This window comes from Anolis sagrei, chromosome 5 (genome assembly GCF_037176765.1).
Source record: "Anolis sagrei isolate rAnoSag1 chromosome 5, rAnoSag1.mat, whole genome shotgun sequence".
Taxonomy (NCBI): domain Eukaryota; kingdom Metazoa; phylum Chordata; class Lepidosauria; order Squamata; family Dactyloidae; genus Anolis; species Anolis sagrei.
In genome coordinates, this window is record NC_090025.1 from 193,439,242 (window position 1) to 193,452,718 (window position 13,477).

Below are 13,477 nucleotides of genomic sequence, written 5' to 3' on the forward strand. Positions count from 1 at the left end.
AACGTACTTTGTTGCCGCCTCCTGAACAATGTCTCGGACTTCTGTCCATAGTTCTTCTGGGACTCTGTTTACTAAATCTAGTCCTTCAAATCTGTTCTTCACTTCCACTGTATATTCGCTAGGAATGTTAGTGAGATCATATCTAACTGGTCTGTGTATTTTCCCTGATCTCTTTAGTTTTATTCTAAATTGGGCAATAAGAAGTTCATGGTCTGAGCTACAATCAGCCCCAGGTCTTGTTTTCACCGACTGGATGGATGTCCGCCACCTTTGGCTGCAAAGGATGTAGTCAATCTGATTTCGGTGTTGACCATCTGGTGAGGTCCATGTATAAAGCCGTCTTTTAGGTTGTTGGAAGAGAGTATTCGTTATACACAGCGAGTTTTCCTGGCAGAATTCTATCAGCCTGCGTCCCGCTTCATTTTGTTCTCCCAGACCATGCTTGCCTGTGATCCCAGTTGTCATTTGACTTCCCACCTTGGCATTCCAGTCTCCTGTAATGAAAATAATGTCTCTTTTGGGTGTATTATCCAGTAGGTCCTGCAGATCCTCATAGAACTGATCTACTTCTGCTTCTTCAGCAGCTGTGGTTGGGGCGTATATTTGGATCACTGTGATGTTGAAAGGCTTTCCTTGCACTCGAATTGAGATCATTCTGTCATTTTTTGGGTTGTATCCAAGCACCGCTTTAGCGAATTTCTTATTAATTATGAAGGCTACTCCATTTCTTCGATGTTCCTCTTGTCCGCAGTAGTAGATCTGGTGGTCATCTGATGTGAAGTGGCCCATTCCAGTCCATTTCAGTTCGCTGACCCCCAGAATGTCTATCTTTAGTCTTGACATCTCACCAATAACAACATCCAATTTGCCCTGGCTCATAGATCTTACATTCCAGGTTCCTATGGTGTGCTGATCTTTAGAGCATCGGATTCGTCGTTCGCCTCCAGTACCGTCGGCCGCTAGCCTTCCTTTCGGCTTTGAGCTAGCTGCGTCATCACATCTGGGGCTAGTTGAACTTATCCTCTGCTCCTCCCCAGTAGCATTTTGGCCATCTTCCGACCTGGGAGTCCCATCTTCCAATGGCATACCGACATATCTCTGGTTGTACTGGTCCATTTAGTTTTCTTGGCAAGGATACTGGAGTGGTTTGCCATTGCCTTCCCCAGGGATCACGCTCGGTCTGACCTCTCTGCCACAACCGTCCCGTCTTGGGTGGCCCTTCACGGTTTCGCTCATGACATCATTGAGGTGCTCAAGCTCCAGCGCCCCGACAAGGCGGTGATCCTTTGCTGGAGAAAAGATTGGGTACCATGGATCTATGTGAAGCGTCCAGGTTTGGTATAATGACAAAACACACAGCATGTTGGAAAGGAGAAGATAATGATTTTCTGAACAGTGATCTCCAACCGTCTTCTAAGGATAAGGAGAGATCGTAGGACAGTCCCAGTTCTTAATTAGGAAAAGCTATTCAAGAGTATAATGAATTGCCTCAAGGGTGGCTGTCAATTCTTCTTCTTTGGAGGTCTTTTAAGAAGGCTTTTGTGGCTTATTTGGGTTTGTGGATATCTCCATGGCATTGGGTTGGACTAGATTGCCCTTGCAGTCCCTTTCAGTTCTAAGGTTATGATTCTGTCGAATAAAGTACCGGGAATTCCTTTCCATTGAGATAAGAGAGCACTTTCCAGGGCCAGTTGCCTTCTGCCTACTTTTGATTGAAGCCAAAGATTGAACGGGTTACTTCTTTAAAAATAAATAAGGCAGGAAACACATTACCAGCTTGGGTAAGGCTGCTCTTTTTTTTAAAGGCCCAGAGATGGCACGCAATACCCTCGATATCAGAGGAATGGCTGAGATATCGCCGTCGCCACCTCTCCATGAATTTTTGGACTCCTCTGCCAAAAACTACGCTGCCATCATAGCAGCAAAGCTTTCAGCACAGAAGACACCAGTGGTAAGTAAGAGAAAAAGAAGGCTCTCAATGGTTAGTTATATCTCAAGCCCATGTTTCCTTTTAAAAAGGGTCACCTGTAAGCATCTTAAGTCAGTATAAAGCTGGCATGGGCAAACTTGGACCTTCAGTGTTTTGGACTTCAGTTCCCACAATTATGGGAGTTGAAGTCCAAAACACTTGGAGGGAGAACCCAAGTTTGCCCATGCCTGGTATAAAGCAATATGGTTTTCTTTAACGATCCCTGAAGTGAGGAAATAAACAATGTAGTGAATTTATTGTCGAAGGCTTTCATGGCTGGAATCACAAGGTTCTTGTGGGTTTTTTTCGGGCTATATGGCCATGTTCTAGAGGCATTTTCTCCTGACGTTTCGCCTACATCTATGGCAAGCATCCTCAGAGGTAGTGAGGTCTGTTGGAATTAGGACAATGGGTTTATATATCTGTGGAATGACTGGGGTGGGGCAAAGAGCTCTTCTCTGCTGGAGCTAGGTGCGACTGTTTCAGCTGACCACCTTCACTAGCATTTGAAGGCCTGGCTGAGCCTGGAGGAATCTTTTGTTGAGAGGTGTCAAGATGTGCCCGGTTGTCTCCTCTCTGCTGTTTCACCACTCCACAAATGGGGTGAAAGCCCATGCATCATCTGAGCTCCAGGCTCAGCCAGGCCTTCAAATGCTAGTGAAGGTGGTCAGCTGAAACATTCGCACCTAGCTCCAGCAGAGAAGAGCTCTTTGCCCCAGGTGTTTTGGACTTCAACACCCACAATTCCTAATAGCCTGTTAGGAATTGTGGGAGTTGAAGTTCAAAACATCTGGAAGGCCAAAGTTTGCCCATACCTGGTGTAAGGCAACGCTATTTCCCTGTGCATTTAATACTCTGGATGACCATTCCCAGGAATCATAGAATCATAGAATCAAAGAGTTGGAAGAGATCTCATGGGCCATCCAGTCCAACCCCATTCTGCCAAGAAGCAGGAATATTGCATTCAAATCACCCCTGACAGATGGCCATCCAGCCTCTGTTTAAAAGCTTCCAAAGAAGGAGCCTCCACCACACTCCGGGGCAGAGAGTTCCACTGCTGAACGGCTCTCACAGTCAGGAAGTTCTTCCTCATGTTCAGATGGAATCTCCTCTCTTGTAGTTTGAAGCCATTGTTCCGCGTCCTAGTCTCCAGAGAAGCAGAAAACAAGCTTGCTCCCTCCTCCCTGTGGCTTCCTCTCACATATTTATACATGGCTATCATATCCCCTCTCAGCCTTCTCTTCTTCAGGCTAAACATGCCCAGCTCCTTAAGCCGCTCCTCATAGGGCTTGTTCTCCAGACCTTTTATCATTTTAGTCGCTCTCCTCTGGACACATTCCAGCTTGTCAAGCTGGAGCTGGAGAAGAACTCTCACGGAAGCCTTGTGGAGTCAGGAGGGGTGGGTTGGCCTTCTAGAAGGATGATCTCATAATGCTGACCTTCAGCGGAGCCGGTCTGGCAGCTCTGGGGGAACTCTGTCGTAGAAGTCGCTCATCCCTTGTTTTCCACGGTCTAACCGCTTCTAATGGAGAAGAGAAGCTGGAAACCCATCCGCTACCCACCCGTTAGCAAAAGGCTTTCCTTACAGTGGAGGGAGGTAAGGATGGAGGAAGGAGCAAAAGACAAAGACCCAGAAACAGTTTCTTTAACTCGAGGGTGTGGAAGGAGTGAGTGGCCCATTGACCACAAATGGCTCATGTGGCAGTTACAGCCACTTTTAATTTTCTTGAAAAGCATTGTATTTAAAAGGCACAAATTATTTTTCAGGGCATATTTATTTATGTAGTTATTTATTTATTTACTACATTTATATACTGCCCTTCTCAGCCCACAGGCGACTTGGAGTGGTTTACAGTCAATATCAAAGACATAAAATACAATTTAAAAACAATCAAAACATATATATATATAAACATATATCAATTTGAGTCTCCTAGTTAAAAGTGTTATCCAATAACATCGTCAAGTCGTTGTAGGTTTTTTTCGGGCTATATGGTCATGGTCTAGAGGCATTCTCTCCTGACATTTCGCCTGCATCTATGGCAAGCATCCTCAAGGGTAGAGGCATTCTCTCCTGACGTTTCGCCTGCATCTATGGCAAGCATCCTCAAGGGTAGTGACTCACTACCTCTGAGGATGCTTGCCATAGATGCAGGCGAAAAGTCAGGAGAGAATGCCTCTAGACCATGGCCATATAGCCCAAAAAAACCTACAACAACCCAGTGATTCCAGCCATGAAAGCCTTCGACAATACATCGTCAAGTCGTTCGATTTTTCCCCATGTCTGTTATATTGTGTCTGCAAACGCTTGCTCAAAGAGTCACATCTTGACCTGCTTTTGAAATGTTAAAAGGGAAGGGGCTGATCTAATATCCCTGGGGAGGGTGTTCCATAACCGAGGGGCCACCACTGAGAAGGCCCTGTCTCTGTCCCCGCCAAACGTACTTGTGACAAAGGCTGGATTGAGAGCAGGGCCTCTCTAGACGATCTTAAAGTCCTGGAGGGTTCATAATATATACTCCACCCTTCTCACCCCGCAGGGGACTCAGGGCAGATTACAATGCACATATACATGGCAAACATTCAATGCCATTTGGACATACAACATATATAGACAGACACAGAGGCAATTTAACATTCCAGCTTTTCCGGCTTCATGAGGGTATGCTCGATTCCAGCCAGAGGGGGAGCTGCCACTTCACCGTTCACTTGTGACACCGAGTCCTTGATGGAGCATATCCTCATTCTTACGCACACTGGTGTCTTAAATTAGTTCAATTAGCCTCCCCACATAAAGCGGCACCTAAATTTCCTACTTGACAGATGCAACTGTCTTTCGGGCTGCATAGGTCAGCAACAAGCTAAACCATCAATGGTCGGGAGCTTACTCTGACCCCAACTGGCCTCAATCCGACTGGGGCTGGTTTTGAACTCATGACCTCTTGGTCAGTAGCGATTTAATGCAGCTGGCTACTAACTAGTTGCACTACAGCCTGGTCTTGGGTACAGACCACCAAGGCCAGTGCTGGTCTCCAGCACCAACACTGGCTGACCATTTCTTCTGCAGCCTCCACATTAAGAAAAATCCAGCAATTTGCTTTCTATCTATCACTTTATTTTAGAATTGGCAGGTGAAACTTTCACACTTATATAGAAGAGCAATAGGCGCATGCAGAGTCTCACCTGTGCAAAATAAATGACCAAAGAACCCTTGTGTGACAAGCTTTCCAATAATATCTTGGTTTCCAACTGCATTGGATTTTGCTCTGCTCATTGAATCAGGTGGGATCCAGAACTTGGAAATTTTGGAGTTCCCAGAATCTTCCAGCCAATATAACCACTGACTGTCTTGACTGGGAGATTCTGGAAGGGACTGGGGAACTTCCCATTTGGAATCTGGTTTCCTTTCTCTACTGTTCCAGAGCGAGGTGCCTTTGCAATTTCCCAATTCCTCCAGATTTGGGGATATTTAATACTGATGATGTCTGTTGGGGTTCAGCCTGTGTGTGAACCTGAACTTGATTCTCTGATTGTATTTCCTGATGCCAATGTAGATGTCAATGTGAATTCTGAGGCCAATTTAGATGATGATGGTTTGAGTAGTGAAAATCCTACAGCCTTGGAAAGTGAAAGTCAAGATTCCCATGAGAACATGCATTCCGAGCCAAGCGGAGACGGTTCACTCCCTTTTCCTCCCAGTCTTAGTTCTCCAGAGACTCTGACACCTGGCTTGCCTAATGAGGATAGGCGGGGGCAGATTTGGCAGAGCCGGGAAGAAGCTCAAAGTTTACATAGGTCAGCTAGATTGAGAGAAATCCAAACAAAAACTTCAGGCGTGTCTCGCAATAGATTTCTCTGCCTTAAGTATACCTGGCCTGAATGCAGCTCCAAACCAGGCATCGTTCCAGATTCATGTGCAAGTTTTTACAGGTCTCCTGATTCCAGTGGCCTTGTTCCTCGGAGGTTTTCTAGTTGTTCCAAGTACTGTTAGTGGATTGCTAACAGGTTCCAGGATTCAGCAGTTTTGCTGTGGATTTTATGATCTTATTTATGGACATTTCTTGTTGCTGATTTTTACTGTGACTTTTACCTTTGCATTTTTCCTCTATTTTGTACTCATCTTTCATCAATAAAGAAAGATTGTTTTCCTGAAGTCAAGTGTGGTGGATTGTTGTCTGAGGGTCCAGTTTCCTGCTCTGGGTCACAACAATGTCCTTGTTTGTCTTATTCAGGAAGAAGCTTCTCTGCTGAGGCGGCAGCGGACAGCCAGGCAGGGCCTGATGGGGAAAGTGGTCAGCTCCTACTCCCAGCTGTTTGAAAGGTAAGACAAAAGGATGAAGGAGTTGCCATCATCAGAGGAGAACAACATCATTTTGTCCCAAAATCTGAGCAAATAGATCACAGAGGTTTTGTGCTTCCCTTCTAAAGGATGTGGCAGCCATTACCCACAAAAGAGACTTGGCATGACTTTCACCCCATTCTAGACTACTTCCATAAGAGATACAGAAGTCTAGTTTTGTAGCACACCAGACATGTAGCTATGTCATTGCAAACATACATCTCATTGCCTCTGAACCCTGGATTCTGTTTGTGCAAAAACATACAATACATAATAAAAGATAAAGATTTCCCCCTGACATTAAGTCCAGTTGTGTCTGTCTCTGGGGGTTGGTGCTCATCTCCATTTCTAAGCTGAAGAGCCGGTGTTGTCCGTAGACACCTCCAAGGTCATGTGGCCAGCATGACTACATGGAGTGCCGTTACCTTCCTGCTGGAATGTTTTTGAACTGCTAGGTTGGCAGAAGCTGGGGCTAACAGCAGGAGCTCACCCCACTCCCCAGATTTGAACTGGCAACCTTTTGGTCAGCAGTTTCAGCAGCTCAGTGCTTTAACCCACTGTGCCGCCGGTGGTTCCCATACAATACATATAATAATTTAAAACTCACCAACTATTAGGGCCTCTCCAGATTAACTTCGTGATGATTCGCAGTAGGAGATATGTTCGGACATGTAGTCTGAGCCAGAACTGTTTAGAGCTTATGGTACATAACAGAAAAGCAAATCATAACAGATATATTTATCATTTATTTATTGAAAACATTTATATTCTGACCTTCTCACCGCGAAGGGGACTCAGGGCGGAGCCTAGCATATATACGGCAAACATTCAATGCCGGGACAAGAAATGATATAAGTATGCATAAATATTAAAAACATTTATCAAAATATTCAAATGCACAATTTAAAACCATCAAATCTAAATTGGCCTGTTAAAGTTTCCTATTGCTGCCTTATTGCCCTCTCCCGAAAGCTTGGTCCCACAGCCAAGTTTTTACCATCCTTCTGAAGGACAGGAGGGAGGGGGCCGATCTGATTTCACCAGGAAGGGAGTTCCATAGCCAGGGGGGCAATCACTGAGAAGGCCCTGTCTCTCATCCCCACCAGTCACACCTATGACAATGGTGGGACAGAGAGCAGGGCCTCCCTGGAGGATTTTAATCTCCGCGATGGTTCATAGGAGATGTGTTCGGACAGGTAAATTGGTCCGGGGCCGTTTAGCACTTTATAAGCCAAAGCAAGCATTTGGAATTGTGCCCGGTAGCAAACTGGCAGCCAGTGGAGCTGGCGTAACATGGGAGTTGTATGCTCCCTGTATGCCGCCCCAGTTATTAGCCTTTCTACTTCTCATTGGATTATTTGAAGCTTCTGAGCAGTCTTCAAAGGCAACCCCATGTAGAGCACGTTGCAGTAGCCTATCTTAGATGTAACGAGAGCATGGATCACCGTGGCCAAGTCTGACTTCCCAAGGTACGGTCGTAGTCAGGTAACAATATTTTTGATGTATACATACCTATCTATCTTAGTCAATCAACCAGTTAATTTTGACATTGAGTACATATTATTATCTTAAAACATATAGACTTGCTATTTCTACATGTTATCCACTATTTTCAGTCTAAGCTTTCTATTCAATTTTTTTCCCATAACATTCAGAGAGCCAATGCATGACGTATTACACACGGCAGACCATACACTCATCCCAAAACCCCGATCCCATTATTATTTTCTTTCTTTATTGACTACACACTGTCCCCTGCCACGCGTTGCTGTGGCCCAGTCTGGTGATCTGGAAAATAAAGTAATGAGAAAGTGTTGGTTTTTAATATATGTAATTTCTTTATGCTTGTGGGTAAGCAGTATTTCTTGCTGTTTCTTTGTCAGTGCTGATGTTGAGACTGTTTGGTTTGCCTATACTGGAACATGCAACATATTATTGTCCTTCTTTAGGGGTCCCTTTCAAATCTATGATACTATATCTGTGTGTTTGTGTGAATCATATATATCTCTCTATATCTATGTCTGGATGGCTCTTTGTCAGGAGGACTTTGATTATGTTTTCTTGCCCTAGTGAAGGTAGTTGGACTGGATGGCCTTAAGTATTTTCTGTTGGTCATGGGGGTTCTGTGTGAGAAATTTGCCCCAATTCTGTCATTGGTGGGGTTCAGAATGCTCTTTGATTGTAGGTACCTACAACTCCCAAATGTCAAGATTCTATTTTCCCCAAACTCCCCCAGTGTTCACATTTGGGCATATTGAGTATTTGTGTAGAGTTTGGTCCAGATCCATCATTGTTTTAGTTCACAGTGCTCTCTGGATGTAGGTGAACTACAACTCCCAAAGTCAAGGTCAATGCCCACCAAACCCTTCTGGTGTTTTCTGTTGGTCATAGGAGTCCTGTGTGCCATGTCTGGTTCAATTCCATCATTGGTGGAGTTTATAATGTTCTTTGATTGTAGGTGAACTATAAATCCCAGCAGCTATAACTCCCAAATGACTAAATCAATTTTTTAGTGATGGTCACTCCTTGGGTTAGTAGGTGTCTTGTGTCCAAATTTGGCATCAATTCATCCAGTAGTTTTTGAGTTCTGTTAATCCCACAAACGAACATTACATTTTAATTTATATAGATCAGATGACATCCACTTGGAGCAATCTCTGTGGCTTCCTGAAGAATGTCCTTGCAATGAGCAAACGGTTGGCCTCGCAAAACTCAATAAGTCACTCTTCTTCTTTGTTTCTTGGCAATTGTGGTGCCAAATTTGAGATGTTAGTAGGCACTAAATGATGATCTCCCCGATGCCATCGTCTGCCCTCTAAAAATATGCCCTGAGACACGGCTGATGTCGGCGTTCACACTTTGTGAATGTTTAGTTCAAAGGAGAAAGCTCGCTGTCTGAAAACTAATCATGGAAAAGCTTCAATAGATTCCTGTCTGTTTTTCTTCTCTCCTCCTCCTTTTCCCCAGCTTTGCTCTTGACAAAAAAACCCACCTGCTTTAATTTAGAACAGAATGGCCTCTTTCACAGAAAGCGTTTCTTTGCTCCGAGAGTTCAGCGATGGCACCTCCACGCGCTTCGCGATTCTCTGCTCAATCACTCTGTTGCCAGGAGACAGAAAATGGCTTTTGATTGAGAGCTCATCGCTAGACAAAGCGTTGACTTTTCTTTTTCCTGCGGGTGCCATCTTGATAGAGCGAACATGAAGTCATTCACTTAGCGAGGGTGCTAAAGAGATGCACGCTCCGATCGGTTGTGCACACTTTGGACCTGAGAGGAAATGGGGAAGAGCACTTGGTCATAAAACACTTTACACATCCACCTGAATAATGCAGCGTTTTAAAAAAGGCTGATCTGCCTTAAGGTGCAGACAGAGAATATTTTAATACATTTTAGTGCAGTTTCCTCCTAAATCCATCTATTGGCTTCAAATCTGAACAGCAGCAAAAATGGCACTTGGTTGCCATTGACTTCATCAATTTATGTATTTATTTACAGTATTTCTATTCTGCTCTTCTCACCCCGCAGGGGACTCAGGGCGGATTACATTGTACACATATATGGCAAACATTCAATGCCAATTTGACATGCAACGTATACAGACATACACAGAGGCTATTTAACTTTTTCTGGCTGCCAGGGGAGCTGTCGCTTTCATCGTCCATCTGCGACACTGATGAAGTACTTCCGCATTCCCCGCATGCTTTTTGCTGGAGTGCTTTGCTGGAGTCTTTTTTATGGCCTCATAAATTAGTTAATTTAGCCTCCCCACACTTTAAGGTGGTATCTAATTTTCCTACTTGACAGATGCAACTGTCTTTCGGGTTGCAAAGGTCGACAACAGGCTACACAATTGGTTGGAAGCCCACTCCAATCCGGACTGGCTTCGAACTCATGACCTTTTGGTCAGAGTGATCTTAATGCAGCTGACACTCAGCCAGCTGTACTGCAATCCCGGTCAATACTTACTTACTTAGGCAATCCCTCATAGCCTGAGGATGATGGCCCTCCAAGTGCAGTGTCTTGCTGGTGAGTCCGTAGGTGGCTGTGGAGCCCTATTCCTCAACTACATATTCTCCCACAGTGAGGACATCAGTTTCCAGGGTTGGCTTGGTGCAACTTCCTCTTGACACATTTCTCCCTTTCGCCCTCCATTCGTGCCTCTTCGAATTCTGCAGCACTGCTGGTCACAACTGAACTCCATTTAGAGCACTCAAGAGCCAGGGCTTCTCAGTTCTCTGTGTCTATGCCAGAGTTTTTAAGGCTGGCTTTGAGCCCATCTTTAAATCTCCTTTTCTGTCCTCCAACATTCCGTTTTCCATTCTTGAGTTCGGAGTAGAGCAACTGCTTTGGGATAAAACGTGGCCAGTCCAGTAGAGTTGATGGCAGAGGACCATCACTTCAGTGCTGGTGGTCTTTGCTTCTTTAGCACGCTGACATTTGTCTGCCTGTCTTCCCAGGAGATTTGCAGGATTTTCCGTTTTTATATCTCTTTTCCTGTCCACCAACATTACATTTCCCCAATCCTGAGTTGGGAGTATAGTAACTGCTTTGGGAGACGATGAGATTCCAAGTCTCTTAGGAAGACAAACGTGCTGGAAGATGCAAAGACCACTAACATTGAAGCAATGCTCCTCCGCCATCAACTCCGCTGAACTGGCCATGTTGTCTGAATACCTGATCACTGTTTCCCAAAGCAGTTACTCTACTCCCAACTCAAGAACATGCCAAGAGGAAGTTGCGTCAAGCCAACCCTGGGGCAGCCTTCCACCTGGAAACCAATGTCCTCACTGCAGGAAAAAATGCGGATCAAGAATAGGGGTCCACAGCCACCTACAGACCCACCACCAAGACACTAGGTAGAATCATAGAATCCTTGAGTTGGAAGAGACCTTGTATGCCATCCAGTTCAACCCAATTCTGCCAAGAAGCAGGAAAACCACATTCAAAGCAACCCCGACAGATGACTACCCAGCCTCTGCTCAAAAGCCACCAGTGAAATCCATGAGTTCCAAGAAAGGTGCATTCAAGGCACCCCCGACAGATGGCCATTCAGCCTATGTTTAAAAGTCTCCAAAGAGGGTGCCTCCACCACACTCCGGAGCAGAGAGTTCCACTGCTGAACAGCTCTCACAGTGAGGAAGTTATTCCTCATGTTCAGGTGGAATCTCCTTTCCAGTAGTTTGAAGCCATTGTTCCATTGCATCCTACTCTCCAGGGCAACAGAAAACAAGCTTCCTCCCTATGACTTCCCCTCACTTATTTATACATGATCATGTCTCCTCTCAGCCTTCTCTTCTGCAGGCTAAACGTGCCCAAGCCAGTGCTCATAGGGCTTGTTCTCCAGACCCTTGATCATTTTAGTTGCCCTCCTCTGGACACAATCCAGCTTAGAGTCAACATCTTACAATTGTGGTGCCCAGAATTGGACACAGTGTGATTCCAGGTGTGGTCTAACCAAGGCAGAAGAGAGGGAGAGCATGACTTCCCTGGATATAGATACTAGACTCCTCTTGATGCACGCCAAAATCCCATTGGATTTTTTTTTGCCACCGCATGACATTCCTGGCTCGTGTCTAACTTGTTGTCCATGAGAACTCTAAGATCTTTTTCACACATACTGCTGTTGAGCCTTCCTGCATCCAGTGTTAATGAAGCACTGCTTCCTCTTTCTTGCTCTTTCTATTTCCTACCTGGGGAACACTTTGCTCTAGGCATATCTGCATTTCCCAGGTGTGGAATACAGCTGCATCATCCACCTGCCCAGTCCTGCCATGAAAGTAATCCAAGTACACTGTAGCATTATTTTGAATATGCCAGTAGACATTGCCTTTTGGGGGTATAGCATTCACCTGTTATATTTTTTGAAAAGGAAAGCTGAACTCAAGACGCCTTCTAGGCAATTAGAAGTTTGTTGGAATGTGTATCAGGTCTTACTAGAGAGTTTTTAAATTTTTCAGTCTCCTCCTCCTTATACTTGACATAGTCTTGGGTCCTTCTGCCACTCTGTGAGAAGTTCTGCTTGTATAAAAAGCTTAGGTAGACAGATAATGATTGAATGTGGGTGTCCTAAGAAAGTTGCCTTGCAGTGGCAACAAGAGGATATTGGAAATCCTGTCCTTTTCCTCTGACACGAGACCTGCCTTCAACAAATCACCCATGCATTTCAGATCTGTGCTGATAGTATCTCCAAGAGTAACACTTTGGCCAGGCTCCTGTTGTTGGAAATAGCAACCTTCTACAAGCCTCCTACACTAGCAATTTGCTTGTTTCCTGAGATGCCCTTCAAAAACAGCCTTAATACAATCTTGAAAGTAAAAGAAAAATGCTTTACTTCAGCAAACACAAAGAATAAGCAAATGCAGTTGAAAAATGCAAAAGAAAGCAAGGAAGTCTGAATGCAGACACAAATTTTAGATGACATCAACTACCTAGATCAGTCACAGTCTGGTTTCAGGCCTGGTCACGGCACCGAGACAGCCTTGGTCGCCTTGGTGGATGACCTCCGTAGAGAGCTAGACAGGGGGAGTGTGACCTTGTTGGTTCTCTTGGATATCTCAGCGGCTTTCGATACCATCGATCATGGTATCCTTCTGGGTCGACTCTCTGGGATGGGTCTCGGGGGCACGGTTTTGCCGTGGCTCTGATCCTTCCTGGTGGTCGATCCCAGATGGTGAAGCTGGGAGACGCCTGCTCGGATCCCTGGCCTTTGACCTGTGGGGTCCCACAAGGCTCTATTTTGTCTCCCATGCTTTTTAACATCTACATGAAACCGTGGGGAGAGGTTTACGCAGTTTACAGCAATGGAAGTAAGTTGAGAAGAAAAGGAAAAAATTGGGAGAAGGACATAGAAAGTGGGGCATTTTAAAACCAGATAAAATACGGGACAGCAGAGGATTAAATGGGGCTGTGCCTACCAAACCAGGACACTTGGAGACTATGTACGGAAACACAAAGTCACAATAGTGCATGTAATTTATCGTATATGTGAATTTATGCAACGGATTCGGAAGCCTGAGTGCTAACAAATTATATCCAGCCCTCTTCTCTGCCTGAGAGACGCAGGGGGCACCAAGTGAACAAGGCCAGGCAGGATGAATGGAAATGTATTGCTCAGAGGGGAGAGGCCAGAATGTTTTCTCCAGCCAGCCGTGCAAAACATATGTTTGTC

The 13,477-nt window shown here is 45.0% G+C and overlaps 1 protein-coding gene across 1 annotated transcript in view; it reads left to right on the top strand.

Moving 5' to 3' along the window:
* Nucleotides 1-13,477, top strand: part of LRGUK (leucine rich repeats and guanylate kinase domain containing) — a 109,111-nt gene that overhangs the window by 79,252 nt on the left and 16,382 nt on the right. The window contains exons 16-17 of the mRNA XM_060776409.2: nucleotides 1,806-1,951; nucleotides 6,202-6,290. Coding sequence (XP_060632392.2) covers nucleotides 1,806-1,951; nucleotides 6,202-6,290 — 235 coding nt within the window. The remainder of the gene's footprint in view (nucleotides 1-1,805; nucleotides 1,952-6,201; nucleotides 6,291-13,477) is intronic.